At 40.7% G+C, this 19,166-nt stretch overlaps 2 protein-coding genes across 11 annotated transcripts in view; one reads left to right on the plus strand and one right to left on the minus strand.

Moving 5' to 3' along the window:
• The window catches only part of CDKL1 (cyclin dependent kinase like 1), a 65,757-nt gene extending 64,642 nt beyond the window's left edge, over positions 1-1,115 (minus strand). For 3 of the 10 annotated variants that reach the window (XR_014818446.1, XM_021101459.2, XM_084980996.1), the window contains exon 1: positions 570-889. The gene's annotated coding sequence lies outside the window, so the exon portion shown is untranslated. Of the gene's footprint in view, positions 1-78; positions 222-366; positions 489-569; positions 890-949 lie in introns of those variants that run through there. The other 7 variants (XR_014818452.1, XM_021101467.2, XM_084980997.1 and 4 more) reach the window with 5 other exon arrangements.
• Positions 28-17,971, plus strand: LOC110262146 (uncharacterized). Its single transcript, XM_085014036.1, has 5 exons — positions 28-33; positions 154-3,165; positions 8,469-8,600; positions 11,215-11,393; positions 17,501-17,971. Exons 1-2 carry the CDS (start codon positions 28-30, stop codon positions 997-999), a joined length of 852 nt encoding a protein of 283 aa, XP_084870162.1. The 3' UTR covers positions 1,000-3,165; positions 8,469-8,600; positions 11,215-11,393; positions 17,501-17,971.
• Positions 17,972-19,166: the final 1,195 nt, after the last annotated feature.

A 19,166-nucleotide genomic window follows, 5' to 3' on the forward strand; every position in this document is an offset into this window, starting at 1 on the left:
CTCTCAGCCGTGGCCACTCGATCAAGGATGAGAGTTAGCGGCCTCCGGTAACCCAAAGTTTAATCGTCTGTTATATACCCTGCAAGTTAAAATGTAACCTGCCATCCCAAAACGAATCGAGTTGTAAGACAATCTATCTTTTTTAATGTTAAGTTTATCCGATCTAAGACACCTGAGCTGGCTGGAGGGCCAGGACCGCTAAGGGCTTCCCTGGTTCTAATATCGGGTCTCATTTCCCTTCGGCAAGAAGACACCTCCCTGCTCCCCGGGGGCGGGGGCGGGGTAAGTAGGACGGGGCGCGGCGAGGACGGGCGGGACGGGGGAGAGCCCGGCAAGGCGCTCGCCCCGCGCCCAACAGCCCCGCACCTCCCGGGGCTGGTCCGGAGCCCAGCGAGGAGCCGGGCCGCGCGGTCCCTCCGCCTCCCGGGCCACCTCTTCCGCCCCGCCGCAACTGAGAAAAGCCCCCAGCGCCTCCCGGCTTCCCACCCGCGTCCCGGCCCGCGCCGCGCAGCCTCGAACGGCGCCACGTGGCGCCCGGGCTCGCGTCTCCCTCCTCGCCCGGGACTCACAGCGCCGCGGCTGCCGGGCCTGACCTCGCTCCCGCCTCGCAGACTCTCCCCCGGCTGGGTGGCCGCCGGCCCGCCCGCGATCCCTATGGGAACGGGCCTCCGCCCCGGGCTGGCCTGTGCGGGACCGCCGCGCCCCGGCTTCCCTCCCGGAGCGGCCACGATCTTGGCCACGGCGGAGGGCCCGCGTGGACGGCCCTTGCCGCGCTGGAGGAGCTGTTCTGAACGTGGGCAGGGGTCCCTGCTAGTTCCTCAGCCGGGGAGAGAAGGCCTTCAGATTGCAAACTCCAGCAGGTTGTGGAGAAAGCAGCTCTGGCAAAGTCGGCTGGGAAGACGCCTGCGCCAGGAGGCCCCCCCCCCCCCCCCCCCCCCGCGGCCTGTACCTCGCTGCGGTGTAACTGATTACTCGCCGGTATTCTCTACCAGACTGTAAACGCCTTGAAGGCAGTTTCTACCTCAATGCGGTAGCCGCCAGAAAGGAATGAATGGAAAAAAGGGAGAGAGGAAAAGAGGAAGAGGGCGGTAAGATGAGTAAAACTGGTTAAAGTCAGAAATTATCCCCCACTAGCTTGGGTGGAGGAGTGGGGGCAGAGGGGATATGGTCCTTGACCGCTGACTTGCACTGTAGCTGAGATTTATAATGTGAGAAATAGAGGCTTACGGAGCCTGCCCTGTTTTCTGTTCCACATTTCCATCCTTCTCCCAACTGGCTTCTACTTGTCAGGTCTGAGCACAATGGTGGAAAGTTAATGGACCTGGGGAAATCGTGAAATAAGGTAATTTGTCTCTGGGCAGATTGCCTCAAAACTTTATCTTCTGTCTTGTTACATATGCCTAGCACTGAGATGATGTTAGCCCTAGAAGCAATACCTGAGGAGGGAAAATTAGCATACCGCCTATGACACAAGTACCAGTCCTGTGCCAAGCAGAATACCACTAAATGTAAATCAAGATAGGGTTCAGGATGAAGGTGGAAGGAGAGAGATTGGTGGCTGCTTTGAAAATGGAGTGGCATATAGATGGGGTCCAGGGATGGGCTAAAGGTGGTCTGTGAACCTCCCAGAAATTGTTTCTAAACAGCAACCACTCATGTGTTTTCTGTTTTTATGCCTCTTCCAGATGTCATATAAATGGAAATATATATTATGTAGCCTTTTGAGGCTAAGCAGCTTTCATTCAATATAATGTATTGGAGATTCATCCACGTTGCTGCATTTATCAGCAGTTTGTTACTTTTTATTAGTGAGTAGTATTCCACTGTATGGATAAGCCATAGTTTGTTAACCCCAATTGAAGAACATTTGAGTTGTTTCCAGCTTTGGAGAGTATAAACTAAGCCACTCTAAACATTCATGCATGGTCTTTGGTTTGAACATATGTTTTTGTTTCTCTTGGGAAGATAATACTTAGGAGGAGTACTGCTGGGTCATATGTTAAGTATATGTTATTGTAAATGACTGCTAAAATGTTTTCCAAAGTAACTACCATTTTACATTCCTGCCCACAATGTTCCAATTACTCTGTGTCTTTGCCAGCAATTGGTATTCAGTTTTTTTTTTTTTTTTTTTTTTTTTTGTCTTTTTGCTATTTCTTGGGCTGCTCCCACGGCATATGGAGGTTCCCAGCCTAGGGGTCGAATCGGAGCTGTAGCTGCCAGCCTACGCCAGAGCCACAGCAACGCGGGATACGAGCCGAGTCTGCGACCTACACCACAGCTCACAGCAACACCTGATCGTTAACCCACTGAGCAAGGGCAGGGACCGAACCCACAACCTCATGGTTCCTAGTCGGATTTGTTAACCACTGCGCCACTACAGGAACTCCGGTATTCAGTTCTTTTGATTCAGCCGTTCTAATAAGTGGATGATGGTCACTTGTGATTTTAATTTGCAGTTACCTAATGACTAACATTGAGCAGTTTTTCAAATGCTAATTTGCCACCTGTATGTTTTCTCACTTATAGATTCTAGAAGGGTTTTTTAAGTTCCTTGTGGTTTTTTTTTTTTTTTTTGGACAATCATGTCATCTGCAAATAGAAGCAGTTTTTGTTTTTCGTAACTGGAATGCTTTTTCTTTGTTTTTCCTGCCTTATTGCACTTGGTATGTCCTCCAGTGTAGTAGCAAATAGAAGTGGTGAGAGCAGACATCCTTATTAGTGATTTTAGGAGGAAAACATTCAGTCTTGCACCATTAGGTATGATGCTAACTAGATTTCTTCGTAGAGGTCGTGGTAGGCAACCTCTGAGATGGCCCTTAATGATCCCTACCTCATGGTAGTCATGCCTTTGTATACTCCACTGCCATTCAGTGTAGGCTTGACCTAGTGACTTGCTTCTAAGGAATAAAGTATGTTTAACATAATGGAATATCACTTCTGGGATTTGGTTATGAAGAGACTATGATTTCTGCCTTGAGTACTCTTGTACTCTCTCACTCACTTCCTCTGAGGGAATCCAGGTGCCATGTTGTGAGATGCCCTATGGCAAGGAATTGAGGAAGCCAAGAAGACTCAATCCAGTATTCTGTGAAGAATTGAGTCCTGCCAACAACCTTGTGTGTGAGCTTGGAAGTGGATCTCCCTATCACCATCTCTGTTTCCGTAAGTCTTTGTTTGGATGAGATTGTAGCCCCAGCTAACAATATAAATTCACTTTTGTGGGACACCTTGATTTAGAGATACCTAGATAAGTCATACCTAGATTTCCAGCCTCCAGAAATTGTGAGACAATAACTGCTTGACATTTATGTTTTGGGCTTGTTACACAGCAATATAGAACTAACACAGAAGCCCTTTATTACATTGAGAAAGTTCTCTTTAATTGTAATTTGCTGAAAGGTGGGTTTTTTGGTTTTGTTTTTAATAATGAATGCATGGTATATTTTGTTGAATACTTTTCTACATATATAGAGATAATAATATGACTTCTTGTTTAGTCTATTGATAAAATAAATTGATTTTAAAATTTTGAAACAAGCTTACATTCCTGGGATAAATCCAACTTGGTTATGATATTCTATCTTTTTGATACATTGCTGGAATTGATTAATAATATCTTATTGAGTATTTTTACATTGTTTCTGAGAGACATTCATCTATAGTTTTATTTTCATGTCTTTGTGTGGTTTAGGTATCAAGGTAATGTTGATTTCATAAAATGTGTCTGTAACTGCTTCTTTAACCTTTATCTTATGGAGAAGTTTAAATTAAATTGGTATTATGTATTCCTTAAATATTTGGTAGAATTTGCCAAAACAAATTCTTCCTGAAACTTTTATTATTGAAATGTTTTTAATTATAATTCTATTTATTTATCAAAATATAGGACTATTCATGATATCTGTTTTTTCTTGAGTGAGCTTTACTAGTTTGTGTCTAATGGAATTTGTATATTTCATCTAGCTATTTAAATTTATGGGCATTTTTTTTTTTTTTTTTTTTTTTTGTCTTTTGTCTTTTGTTGTTGCTGTTGTTGCTATTTCTTGGGCCGCTCCCACGGCATATGGAGGTTCCCAGGCTAGGGGTCCAATTGGAGCTGTAGCCACTGGCCTACGCCAGAGCCACAGCAATGCGGGATCCGAGCCGCATCTGCAACCTACACCACAGCTCACGGCAACGCCGGATCGTTAACCCACTGAGCAAGGGCAGGGACCGAACCCGCAACCTCATGGTTCCTAGTCATATTTGTTAACCACTGTGCCACGATGGGAACTCCTCAAAATATTTTTTAATTTCTCCTGTGACTTCCTGTTTGACCCATGGGTTATTTTGAACTATGTTGTTTAATTTCCAACTGTTTTTTTTTTTTGTTTTTTACAGATTTTCCAGGTATCTTTCTATTATTGATTTCTAGTTTAATTCCATTGTTTTCAAGATACTAACTCACATATTTTTCCTTTTATATTAAATTATCTGAATATTAAAAAAAAAACCTCACAGACTTTGAAAAACTTACGGTTTCCAAATGAGACAGGTTGGGGGGGTGGGGGGAATGCACTGAGGGTTTGGATGGAAGTGTTATAAAATTTGGTTGTGATGATTGTTGTACAACTATAAATGTAATAAAATTCATTGAGTAATTAAAGTAAACATAAAAAAATTCCATTATTTTCAGAGAAATCCTTTTGAGTGATTTAAATCCTCTGAAATGTGTTGAGGTTTGTTTTATGGCCTAGAATATGGTCTATGTTGGTGAATGTTTCTATTTGACAATTTAAAACATTATTTTTAAATAAGATGGGAAGTCAATGTGAATTTTTTTCCGCACTACCCTTTCTGAAGTTCATTCCAGGCTAAAGTTAGTCTGGAAAATTAACTTTATGGACTCCACAAGGTTCAGTACCCAAGGAGCCTGGAGCTGTGCCAAGTTCAGGGGTAAAGTAGGGAGCAAGTGTACAGTTATTTATGCTTAACTAAGCAGTAAACCAGAAAGCTGGCAGGATGTGCAGCTGCACCACTTGTTTTGTTTGGAGGAAATTGGAGCAAAATATGAGAGAACAACTTTGAAAGGGAGGCAAATATTTGATGTCACCATTTGGCCCCAAACAGAAAAGATACTATGGCCTCTACACCATTGAATCACTGGCAGTCCTTGCAGCTGGCAGGACTAAAATTGGTTTTGACATCAAAGAATTGTAACTCTTGGGAAGTAAAGTTCTTGGGAGACTGAGAAATGATCTGATATGTGGGGTTCTTTTTCTTAAGCAAGTGCAAAGAACAGTGAAACAACAATATTATTTTCCACTTACAGCGATTTTTGATTTGTACCTTTGCATAATTAGAACACTTCAGTGCCCCTGGAGAACACAAATAGTACTGTGGTATTTTAATCATTTAAGGAAGCAATAAATATTTAGTAGAGTAACACATGGTAAGAGAAAGAGCCTGGGATTTAGAGTCAGAGACCAGGATTTCTACCTTCTTACTGGTATTTGATCTCGTGCAGGAGAATTATTATTGCCTAAACAACAACAACTACAGTAATTATTTAACTAGTGCTTACTTCATGGCAGGCATTATGCTAAGAATATTTCATGTATGAGCCTTACAACAACCCTAGGAGATAGGCATCAGTATTGTCCTGAGTTTCAGATGAGGGAAGTGAGTTTTAGAATGGATAAGTAATGTGTCTAAGGACACAAAGCTAGTGAGTTTTGAAGTGGGGATTGGAACGAGGGCATTCTGAACTCCAGAACTTTTGCTCCTGTTTGCAAATACTGCCTAAAACAATAGGGTGGTTTTCAGAATTTTTGAGTTAATTATAGGACACTGGAGTTGACCCAGAGTACTTAAAATGCACAATATAGTACCCTTCTTCTTTTTTTTTAGGTTGCCAGGAGGGTAAGTCTTATCAGTATGCTTCCTTATTACAGTGGTACAGCAGTGTCATCTGTGTGCAGCTTCCACCTCTGAAGAGCAAACTTCTGTGAGGTTGGGCATAACACTGAGGCCTTATCTGAGTGCTGAACCCAGGGCAGTTCTTGAAGCTCCCCCCTACCCTATTATGTTTCCTGTAAGGATAAGGGAGCTTAGTCACTGTGATCTTAAAAGGACACTATTCAGCTGCTTGAGGAAATACTTTACTTTTGCTGCTTTAAGTGGATTTAGAAATTGTTTCCAGGGCACACAGAGAAAATAGTTAATAACTACCATCTAGGGGTATTTCTGTTTCAGGCTCAGTATCCACATTATCTCTAATCTTTATAACAGTCTTATACAGCCAGATTTGTTAATTGGTTAGAATTTTTAACTCCTCCATTTTATTAAAGAAGAAACTGAGCCTCTGAAAGTTTGGTCCATAGAGACATGACCACTCAGCTATCCAGGGCTGATAGCAGAGTTCACACCAATTCCACCTGTTTCCAAAGCTGTTTCTGGTGGTGGTGAATGGAGTTAGAACAACTAAGAACACCTTGTGAACAGCCTAAAGAGGAGCCAGGTTTCAAGTCAAGTTCTTCCTAACCAGTTACTGCTTACATGCTACAAAACTAGGCATGCAAATAACTTTCCCTCTTTATCTGGCCATATAAAAGGTACATTAATGGAAATAATGGAAAATCAGTTTAAATAAAATAAAAGCCTATTATCCTTTACATTGTATGTGGGCCCAGCTGAAAACAGAATAAAGTGTTTTTATCCCGAATTAACATAACCTTAGTTATTTTTTTGTGTATTTTTCCCTTTAAAGAAATAATACTCTTTGCATTTTATCTGCGGCAAGCCATTCTTTTAAAGCCCCTTTTCTAAAAGCTTTCTTTGTTTCTGAGCCTCCCTTTAACAACATCAATACTCTTTTGCTTTTTCAGATTTTAAAACAACCACCCATACTTTTGCCAATGAACCTAAATGCTTAGCAAATATTAGCACAAAACCCGAGGGGTTCTATGTTGTTGTCTCTGGGCCATCAGCTGGTGAGGCAGTGTATATGGTGATCCTTCTTTAGGAAATACGTCTCCAAACCTCAAAGTGTGTACATCTCTTACACTTTGGACAGAGGATTGCTAACCACACTTAAATCATAAGTGATCTGTGTACATTTCTGTGCACTTATGATTCCTGAATCATTATATTCTTGGGAAAAAGGAAAATTTCCTTAGGGGGAAGAAAAGGTAAATTTCCAAAAAAATGTATGAGACAATAAATGACATTAATTACTTTCTGAACTTCAACTTAAAGCTGTGACACAGAAAGAGCTGTTTGGAAAGCAGACATTTGCTGGGTGGTGACGTTGGTCAGATACCATGCTGGGTTCTGGGGACTGAGAGGAGACTTTCCTGAGATCAAACATGGTATCAACGTGCAGAGCCTGCTCTCATGCCTCTTCTCCCAGTGAGTGTATTCCCTGAAGGAAACTAGACAGGTGAACTTAGAGGGCTAGAGTTTACAATGTACTTGTTGCTTTTGAAAACACTCCAGAGGTTCTGTGAAGGAGAGAGGACACATCTGGCATTTGAGGGAACAGAGAAAATCAAAATGACTTTTTGAGAGTCAAAAACCAAATTCGTTCTAGGCAAAAAACAGGCCCAGAACCTCGATCTCAATTCTGAGTTGTATTCTTTCCACCTGTTGTACTGTAATGTGGCTTCCCATTAGATAGTTTTAATTACATGGTTAAAGAAATGTAAATCTGCCTTGAGAAAACCCAATATCAAAGCGAATAGTCACAGGTGTGACAAGGTGGAGGCAGAGGAGAGGAGGAGAGGACAGGAAATAGAAACTATGTACATTTTAAAAATATTCTTAAAAGTAAGATTCTTTTCATTCGGATTGTTTTAGAAATGCATACTTTTTTTTTTTCTGTCTGCTGAGAGACCCACAAGTGGCATATGGAGGTTCCCAGGCTAGGGGTCACATCGGAGCTGTAACCGCTGGCCTACACCACACCACAGCAACGCTAGATCCTTAGCTCACTGAGCCAGGTCAGGGATCGAACCCATATCCTCATGGTTACTAGCTGGGTTCGTTACCCACTGGACCACAACGGGAACTCCTAGAAATGCATACATTTCTTGAATGGAGTTAACACTCTCAGTCTTCTCAACTTTCCCCTCTTTATAGAAACTGTATGATGCTATTCATTGGGGTTGAAATAACTCTTTGTACAAAGAGAAACCTCTGTCACCCTAGATATATTTCCCATGCCAACCATTGTATTTTTAGGTGTCTGTTGATCCAAAAGCTCTAAATGGTTTCATAAAGTCATCTTTAAGCTGCATTCATGCAAAGGATTAAATGAAGATCATAGTTATGATCACATGGAGAAATCCTATTCTTGTAAATAGTTTTCATAAGAGTAGCTCATTGTCAGATATTAGTAGTGAGATACTGTGAGGCATCTAAAATGAACCCATGCATTGGTCCTTGTGAAAAATACAAATTTAAACAATATTCCCTCTAAATAATAGGTCCTTCCCCTTCAACAGCAACATATTTATTTTTCTACGGTATCATCTGACCTGATGTTCCCAGTAAGAGAATGAACTCTGGAGCCAGACTGCCTGGGATCAAATCCAGCTCTGCTATGAACCATCTGTGAGGCAAGTTACTCAGCTTCCCTAGGCTTCATTTGTGTCATCTGCAGCCTAGAAATTAACTGTCGCTTAAAGTTGTGAGGATTCAGTGAGTGTTATAACCGTAGTAGCTTTTATTGTTAGGATGCTAATCATCTCTGCACACTGTTTTCTGTTCAGGTGGGAATTTCATTTACACTAAGATGTATTCCATACTTTACTGACAACATATGTAAACATACAGATTCACTTAGCACCTACCAATCAAGGAAAAACATCTTTTTTTGTCACTCAGAGAACTAAAGAATACTTAACTAAATAACACTAAACAGCACTTCACACTGGCAGAGCACACTTTTCCATAACTTCATGCTGCCCAAGGGATGCTTTTCTGAGAAAGGAGACAGCTTGTGATGGAGGACCAGTCAGACCTGGTTTCATCTCTGGGTTCTACCCTTTTTGGTTGTGTAAAACCAGGGAAGTTACTTCATGTATTGGTCTGGGATTTTTTTTAAGGTCTTTTTTTAAAAAATGAATCTTTTTAATTTGAGGTTATTGTAGATTCACACACAGCTGTAAGAGAGAGCACATAGAAATCTCATAAACTTTTTTCCAAGTTTTGTCCAGTGATAATATCTTGCAGAACTAGAATACCGTATCACAGCTGTCAACCCAGGCTGCTGCAGTGACAATGCTAGATCCTTAACCCACTGTACCACAAGGGAACTCTGGTAATTTTATTATTAATTTTTGAGGACCCACCATGCTGTTTTCCATAGCAACTACATCATTTTATATTCCCACCAACAGTACACAGAGTTCCCACTTTCCCATATCCTTTTCTTACCAACATCTTCCTTCCTTCCTTTCTTCCATCCTTCCCTCCCTCCCTCTCTTTCCTTTTTTTTCTTCCTTGCCTCCCCCCTCCTCTTTCCCCTCTCTCTTTCTCTGTCTCTCTCTTTCATAGTAGTCTTACTGATGGGTGTGAGGTTATATCTCATTGTGGTTTTGATTTGTGGACTGGGATCTTACTTTCCAACCACAGAAGCCACTTCAGCTAATTGAAGGATTTATTAAGGGATGATTAAGCTGGATGATACAATTTTAGGAACCTCAGAAGAGCTCTGTGACCCTCTGTAATATCCTATTGAACATAAAATTCCATGTTAACATTTTATCTTAAGCTCTGACCTGGAGAGAAGGCAAATCTCTTAAAGAGGAGTGCTATTTAGGCTATAAATGGCATATTAATACAGGACCACAGCATATGTTAGAAAGAGTGCTCATTTGGACCTTAAGAGGTCTGAGTTCAAATCCCATATCCTTACAACTCACTGTATGATCCTGAGCAATTGATTACCTTCTCTCAGCCTCTCTTCTCTGCTAAAAGGAGAGTGAGGTGCATACTCACCATCTAGCTCTGTTAGTATCACATTGCCATAAATACTCTTGAGAGCAGGATTTGGTGAGGAATGGAAAGGAGAAGGCAGGAATGTCCTAGTCCTTTGAAGGAGTATAAAATAACACTTTGGGAAGAAAAGGACACCAAAGGACACCAGAGTGATGGGGGGAGAAGTGCTCTTTCCTGTATCACAAGGGCTGCCATTAAGCGGGGACTCAGTAAAATCATGACACAGTAAGTGACAGAAGAGTTAAGGTTTTGTGGATTACTTAAGTATTTTGATAGTCTCCCTTGGGAAATAGATAGTAATAGAAGTAGAAACAGTTATTGAGTAACTGTTTCCTGTAATATACTGTAGAAACAAATTTGAATTAACATGCAATCCTTGTTCTCAGACATTAATTCTAGAGGGGAAGAGAGAATATAATTAGAACACAGTGTGACAAGTTTTAATAGAAACAAGTAAAAAGTGTGGTACTATATTATTTTAAGTTATTTGCATTTTGAAGAGTTGTGGAAATGCCAAGAATTAAAAGATTTCTGCAAGTTTTTTGTGGTCTCTTTCCCATCATTACTATCTTAAAATCAAGAAGAGACAGTTTGATAAAGGAGAGTACATTTGTGTTAATTACACAAACACACACACACAGACACTCTATTTTTAGTTGGGAAAACAAGATTTAGCTTTTAATGTAATGGGAACCACAGTATGCTCGATAAAAATGAAGACTATTGAGATAACATTGGCAAAGCATTCTTCAGCTTGTCTCCAAAGGAAAAGTGGAACCAACTTTAAGAGTGAGGTCTAATGCCACATTGCACAAAAATCCTTACCAGATCTTCAGGCTGGAAGTGATCACCACTACACTGCCAGTTGGCCAGGTATTAGAGCCATTTGGCCTATTGTCTGTCTCAAATTAGGCTTTGTGCTCACTGAGCTGCTGACTTTGTTTTATTTCTGTTTGTATTGCTCCAAGTCTGCCATACCCATAGTAGGGGATTGAACATGCTGAGTTAAGCAGAATGTTGGAAGGCTTTCTCAAAGGATATGCCATGGGCAAGAAATCAGAATACATGTGCATTTTCAAAGGCTGAGAGCAGTTTATCATTCGAATTTATGGGTACCACAATGAAAGAGCAGACTATCTGAGTATTAGTATTTGGCTAATCAGAATGGATTAGGTGATATTTCATTAATTGCAAGATATATGTCAAGACTATTTATTGTTGCTTTACCAGATACTAAAACTTTCTCTTTGAGAAAGGAGACAAGACGTGGAGTAGAAGGACTTGAGCTCACCTCCTTTCACGAAAACACCAGAATCACAACTAACAGGTGAACGGTTTGGCAAAAAAAGCCTGGAACCTACCAAAAGAAGATATTCTACATCCAAAGACAAAGAAACCACAATAAGATGGTAAGAGGGGGTGCTTCTAAGATATAATCAAATCCCCCATCTTCTATGTGGATGACCCACAAGCTGGAAAGTAATTCTATGGCAGAGGTTCTCCCACAGGAGTGAGTTCTGAGCCCCACACCAGGCTCCCCAGCCTCTGGGGGTCTGGAATCAGTCAGGAGGAAGAGCCCTCAGAGCATTTGGCTTTGAAAATTTCTAACTTGCTATTCTAAAACTTAGTGGTATAGGATACAGAGAATTATGTGGAAATACAAGGAAAAACTAATCTGCAGAGAATTTATTTAGATGGAGTTCCCGTGGTAGCTCATTGGGTTAACGAATCCAACTAGGAACCATGAGGTTGCAGGTTCGATCCCTGGCCTTGCTCAGTGGGTTAAGGATCCGGCATTGCCGTGAGCTGTGGTGTAGGTGGCAGACACAACTCGGATCCCGTGTTGCTGTGTTTCTGGCACAGGCCAGTGGCTACAGCTCCGATTGGACCCCTAGCCTGGGAACCTCCATATGCCACGGGTGTGGCTGTAGAAAAGGCAAAAGACAAATAATAATATTAATGATAATTTATTTAGACATTAGTTGCCAGTAAATATCACATGAGACTTCCCTTATTAAGTCTTCCTAAAAAGTTCTGTTTAGATAAAGAGGCACAGCGAAATGGATGTAAAGCAGTTAGACATTTAGTGCCTTTAAAATTCCAACTTTAATGATATAAGAAAATAAGTCACTAAGGGAGTATGACACAGATATAATAAGTAACATTCTTGCCTTTTGCCTTGTTTTACATGGCATATTATTTATTCCCTCTTTAAGGACCATATTGAAAGGGTTCCTACATAACAATTTAGGTCAAACAATGAACTAGGTGTATTATTTGCCTAATTAATGTCTTTCAGCTCCAAATGAACCCTTTTTATCTTCTGGTTTGTTGTGCTGGGGCTAGAAGTCTGCACGCTGTATTTCCCAGCATCCATTCCAGTTCATTTGGACCGACTGGAGACACTGGGAGAATGGAGAGGAGGAGGAGAAAAAACTTCCTTCTTGTTTCTTGCTATTCCTTAACTATGGAAGTTCTCCCTAGATCCAGCTGCTTTTAGCCCTTCCAGAACCAGCCTTATTACATACCTTCAGAGGAGCCAGCAGCAGCTCCTCCTCAGGGTCTGAGCCCAGCTTCATGGGACCCTGCCCCTGATGAGCTGGTGGCAACTGTACAGAGGCATCTCCCCAAGGTCAGAGCTTCGGTATTGTGGATCTTCTCTGAGCCCCCAGGTTCTAATAATCCCCAAAGTTACCCTTTTATTTCTCTATCCCTATTGGTGGTAGCTGCTTCTTGCAGTTGTTCTGAGTTTTCTGAGTGTCCTAATTTGCTCTTTCTGTCCTCTGTGTAATATTTCCCTATGTTCATTGTTTTAATTCTCCCCAAGTAAAATGCCTACTCTGCTTTCCTGTTTTGTTGCCTAGACCCTGACTGATCCTAGATTCGGAGCCTAGATACCTAGGCTCGATGTTTTTAAATAATTTGCTGCTTAGACCCTGAGCCTAGATATCCAGGTTCAATATTCTAAAATAATTTACTCGCACTACTTTCCTCACTTTCAGAAACCTGGAAGGTTTTTGTAATGTATCTGCATTTTGCAAGGGCTGGACTCTTAAGAGTCAAAGAAAAGTTTTCTTAGAGTTATACTCATGAATAAATTACTTCATTACTGACTCACAATGTGCATCCTATTGTAGTTTGATTTAGCAAATATTTATTACCCACCTACTACATGTCAGGAACCGTTCAGTGCTGGGGATGCAAGCATAAGTGTTATTGTTCCTCATCCTTAAGAGATAATAGAAATACCTACCTATTATATAGTAACAGAAGCTTTAATCAAGGCTATGCAAGAGGCTGTGGCATCCTAGAGGAGACTGTGGAACTGGACTTTAAGGAATTTAAGTGGACATGGGTATCCAGTATGGGTTTTCAGAAACCTAAACTGAGAAATAGTTATGTTATTTGAATCTTGATTCAGAGTCAGTGCTTTATATGGAGCATTTAAACATCAAATGCCTGGGATGCCCTGGTTCTTGGTGGTTAACACGGATCACTGGATTCTGTGTCCTCTAGTCATCACAAGATAACCACAATGAAGTAACCAATCCAGGAAGATTTAGATTTGAGAAACATGACCAGAATGAAGTCATATACCCCCACTTTAATGTCATCTTTAGAATGGGCTAAATCTTACACTTACCAAAATTACTGAGGAAAGAACTTGTGGTTGATGATCATAATGACTTAATGAACCATTCCACTCACACGTGGTGAATTTTTTTTTTTTTTAAGCTTCACCAAGTGGCATTTTATAACTGTGCAGGACATCTGTTACTTTTATCAGCCCAGCATATTTTTCTCCTTCTTGTCAAAAGCCCGGCATCTATTCCTCCTCCTGCTTTGGGTTTCTGCTTCAGCGGGACTATCATTCAAGGTAACATACCCTCTGTGACTCAGGAATGACCAAACCTAGGTTAAGTGGGTTCCTTTCCCGGGAACTGAATCTTGCATGAAGGAACACAGTGCTTTTGGAGTAGATTCGAGTGCCCAGAGGGACTCTCCACTGACTGCTGCTCCTAGGTCTTCGCTGAGCCCAGTTCTTCAGCTTCTTTAATCCATCATAACCAAAGGACAGCCAAAGAACCCTGAGACAGGAGTTTAACCCTCAATTATGTTTATTTTGGATACAATTTCCTCTGCCTGGAATGCCCTCTCCTCCCATCTTTACATTTCCAAATACTGTGCTTTAGAGATGTGCGTTGTTTAATGGTTTTCTATATACTTAAGCTACACTTGATAGGTCTCCATATAAGCAGTCAGAAAGGGACTGTCTGGATTCAGACAGACAGATGGACCTGGGATTCATCCCAACTTTCCCACTAACTTCATGTGTGAGTGTGGCAGCTGTAGATGTGCGTTGGTCAGATCTCCCTTTGAGAGAGAACCTGCTACAAGAAATTAGTTAACTTTCAGAATTCACCTTAGCATTGGCCAAGCTTTCCCTGGGCCACTCCCAGCTCAGGACTGAGTTCTGCAGGGATTTGAAACCGAAGCCATTCCTTTCCAACAATGGATTCCTCTAGTGGGCAGTCTCTGCTCTGGAGTACCGCCCCCATCAACTGGCCAAGATGTTCTCAGAGCTGCACTGCAGCCTGTCGCTCTATCCAGTCCTCCTTCCTCCTTTTCTCATCTCACACGTGTCAGATCTGTGCTGAGTCTCCCTGCTTACCCTGCTCACTGATTCTTCACACAGGTATTTCCCCCAATAAATCTCCTGCACTTCTAATTCCATCTTGCTGTTTGCTTCTAGAGAACCCAGGGTATGACAATGACTAACCTTTCATCTTCTCATTTGTAAAATAGGATATCATAGGATAATTAGATAATATTTCTCCCCATTACTGGTCTTGGCCCAGATTCTAATAAATGTTTTAACTGAAGTATAAGTACATACAGAAAAAAAATGCATTAATCATGAGTGTGAAGTTTGCTGAGAAGTGAAAAAACACTTCTAGCACTTCAAAAGCATCCCCTCATGCTCCGTCTCAACCATATTCCTTCATTCCTCCTTAAAGGTAACCATCATCCTGATTTCTAACCATAGTTTGTCTGTCCTTGACTTCCTTTAGGTGAAATCTTACAGCATCCTTTGAATGTTTGGATTCTTACAAAGAACCTTATATTTCTTAAGGATTGAAATCCATGTTGTTGTCAGTAGTTTATTCTTCTGGATGGTTCTGTAATATTTTGAGCTATGAATATACCACAACTTATTTATCCTTTCTACTGTTGGTAGACATTTGGGTTATTTCTGAATTTTGGCAACTGTGAATAATGGTGTAGTGCACAGTCTTTTATGTCTATTGATGATCATGCCTTTTAGGTGCAGACCTATGATTGGAAACGCTAGCTTATAATGTATGTGTATGTTCACCTTTAGTTTTTCAAGGGTATTGTACCTATTTACACTCCAATAAACAGGTATGAGAGTTCTGGTTGGTCCATACCCCTCTCAAAACTTAAGATTGTCCTCTGGTTACATTTTAGTTTTTCTGGGGGATGTGTAATAGGACTGTATTATGGTTTTATTTTGTAGCAGCATTATTGTTTTAATTTGTATTTCCCTGGAACTAATGAAGTTATACTTTTTCAAGTGTTTACTGACCCTGTGGATGTTCTCTTTTCTGCTTGGTTTTACGAGGTCTGTCTTACATACCACAAAATTCAGTCATTTTAAGTGTGTAAATAAGTGATTTTTAGTAAGTTTACAGAGCAACTATCACTCACGATCTCATTTAAAAATATCTCTATCACCTCAAAAAGAAACTTTATGACCCTCTCCATTCTTCACCTCTGCCTTATGCAACCACTAGTCTACTTTCTCTCTCTGGAGGTTTACTTTTCTGGACAGTTCATATAAATGGAATGGTTACAATAGGTCATCTTTTTGTGACTGGTTTCTTTCACACTTAACATATTTGGGGGGTTCATCCACATTGTAGCATGGATCAGTACTTTTGTTCATTTTCATTGCTGAATAGTATTCCACACAAGGATATGCTGCATTTATTTAATTACCAGTTGGTGGATATTTTGGTTGCTTGCACTTTTAGGCCATTATGAATAATGATACTATAGAAACTTGTATACCAGTCTTTGTGTGAACATGTTTTCTCTTGGGCAAATACCTAGGAGTGGAATTGCTAGGTCAAATGATGAATCTATATTTAACATTTTTAAGAAACTGACAAACTCTTACAAAGTGTTGCACCATCCCTACTAGCAATGTGCAAGTGTTTCAGTTTCTCCACCCTCATTTATTGACTATTTGGTTATTACCTTTTGTGGAGAGCTTGTTCAGAATCCTTTGCCCACTTTTCCTTTGGGTTGTCTGCCTTAGTTCTTTAAATTTGGGCATGTCTTTTTGTGGATACATATAATGCAAGGCTCTTTTCTGTTTTGTGGCTTATCTTTTCATCTTGTATAAAGATGTCCCTAGATGAACAGAACATCTTAATTTTATTAAGTCAATTTTAACAACTTTTCCTTTTATAGTCAGAATCTTTGCTTACACTAAGTTCATGGAGATGTTTTATTTTAAAAGCATTAGTTTTATATATTTTTGATTTTTATAATCTATTTGGTATTTATTTTTGTTTGAGTAAAGTAGCAGTCTAGATTCATTTGATTTTCCACTATTGATTTATATAAATTTTCAATAGAATTTATGGAGTTCCCACAAGTGGCACAGTGGGTTAAAGCAGATTATTTTATTTTCATATCTCTAAATAAGCTATTTCTTGATTTTTAATTTTTAAGGTATTATCAGTTGATTTCCCACTGTAGAGATGAGGATTTAGATAGCTTTTCTACCTCAGCTCCACAACACTATACACTCTTTCAATATGATCATGTTGTCATTTTGATTATTATTTACTGTTCACATTATTATGGCATTCAACCACTGGTCCTAGCTTACCTTTTCTTTCCTATACAATATTTTGCTTTCCTGGAGTTAACAGTTTCCAGTTTTTTACTTGATTTCAACCATAGGTAAGTTTTTGCTTAGAAACAATATCATCACTAATTGAATCCTTCCACCCACCCAACCCCCCCTTTTTTTTTGCTTTTCAGGACCACACCTGCATCAGTTTCCCAAGTTAGGGGTCCAATTGGAGCTGTAGCTGCCAGCCTACACGACAGCCATAGCAACACGGGAACTAAGCCATGTCTGTGACCTACACCACAGCTCATGGCAATGCTGTATCCTTAACCTACTGAGTGGGGCCAGGGATTGAACCCATGTTCTCATGGATACTTAGGTGGGATTGTAACTTGCTGAGCCACAACAGGAACTCTGCTCCACCCACTTCCGATTTCAGCCATAGAGGCAGTGGATAGTTCTATTTGAGCTCATTTATTTCCCACTCTCTCAGCTTTGTGTCTTAGGATGTTCTCTGACACTTGGCCCAGGAGTAGGCTGCAACTTGGTGCTTTAGGAGGTAATGCCTCAGTGGCAGCTCAACCAGTGAGGAGTGAGCCTAGATAAAAGATCCAGCCATTTGTCTTTCAGGAGACAACTGTGGGAACTATCACAGAGCTTCTTAGAAGACCTGGTGGAATCAAGCTGCTATTGTCTACACAGCAAGGACTTCAATAACACAACTTTATGTTGACCCTTCCCCTTACTTCGTTTTAATATCACAAATCCCTCACTCCAATTCTTGGGGGTCTGGGAGGTGCATCAGGTCATTTATTAGTTTAATCTTTCTAAAAAATTTTCTCTGGGAGCTTCTGATATGCTTCACCACATTCTGTATGCTTGGTGTTATGTCATCCTTGGATATCTCATCACCGTCATCCGGGGAATTTCTTCATCTCTCTCCTATGCTGAATCTTAGTCTTTGCACTTTCGTCTTCATTTTGCTTGGTTTATGCCCTTATTTTTACGAAGCACATTCTCTAGTAGTTTATTGAGAAAGACCATATGGAGGTAAAGTTTGTGAGACCGTGTACAAATAAAAATGTCTTCATTTTACCCTTAGATTTGATTAGTAGTTTATTTGGACCCAGAATTTTATTTATTTATTTATTTTTTTGGTCTCTTGTCTTTTTTGTTGTTGTTTTGTTGTTGTTGCTATTTCTTGGGCCGCTCCCGCGGCATATGGAGGTTCCCAGGCTAGGGGTCGAATCGGAGCTGTAGCCACCGGCCTACACCAGAGCCACAGCAATGCTGGATCCGAGCCGCGTCTGCAACCTACACCACAGCTCACAGCAACGCCGGATCGTTAACCCACTGACCAAGGGCAGGGACCGAACCCGCAACCTCATGGTTCCTAGTCGGATTCGTTAACCACTGCGCCACGACGGGAACTCCTGGACCCAGAATTTTAGCTTGGAGATTGCTTTCAGAATTTCGGAGGCACTGTTTCTGCTGAAATGTGAAGCTATTCTGATTCTTATTCCTTTTGGTATATTATGTGCTCCTTTTCTTTGGAAACATAACAGATCTTCTCTTTGACCCCAACATCCCTGAAATTTCATAATGATGTGCTTTGGTATAGGTTTTTTTTTTTTTTCCCCCATTACTGTGTTCTTTCAATCTAGAATCTAAACTTCTTTAGTCTTGGAACTATTTCTTGAAATACTGTTTTCTGTTCTTTCTAGAACTCTGGGAGAATGGATATTGGGCCTCATGGGCTGTTAATTTTCTTAACTTTTTTCCCCCAATATCTCCATTTCTTTTTATTTTCTGAGAAATTTCATAAACATTATACTCTATATCATTTACTAAATTATTCAGCCATGCTATATTTTTTTAAGAGCTCTGTTTATTGAAAGGCCTTTTAAAAGTATCCTATTCTTGATTCATAGTTGCAACATCTTTTTAAAGATACTTTTTTTTTTCTTTTTTCTTTTTTTTTTGTCTTTTTGCTATTTCTTTGGGCCGCTCCCACGGCATATGGAGGTTCCCAGGCTAGGGATCGAATCGGAGCTGTAGCCGCCAGCCTACGCCAGAGCCACAGCAACGCGGGATCCAAGCCACGTCTGCAACCTACACCACAGCTCACAGCAACACCGGATCGTTAACCCACTGAGCAAGGGCAGGGACCGAACCTGCAACCTCATGGTTCCTAGTCGGATTCGTTAACCACTGTGCCACGACGGGAACTCCCAAAGATACTTTTCACATTTTCTTCATGCTGCATAGTCTGTTTCCTTTCAGTGCTTTCCTAACT

Source organism: Sus scrofa, chromosome 1, assembly GCF_054392235.1.
Source record: "Sus scrofa isolate SSC_HxYL_T2T_F1_AM1 chromosome 1, Sscrofa_HxYL_maternal_Yorkshire_Landrace_v2.0, whole genome shotgun sequence".
NCBI classification, from domain to species: domain Eukaryota; kingdom Metazoa; phylum Chordata; class Mammalia; order Artiodactyla; family Suidae; genus Sus; species Sus scrofa.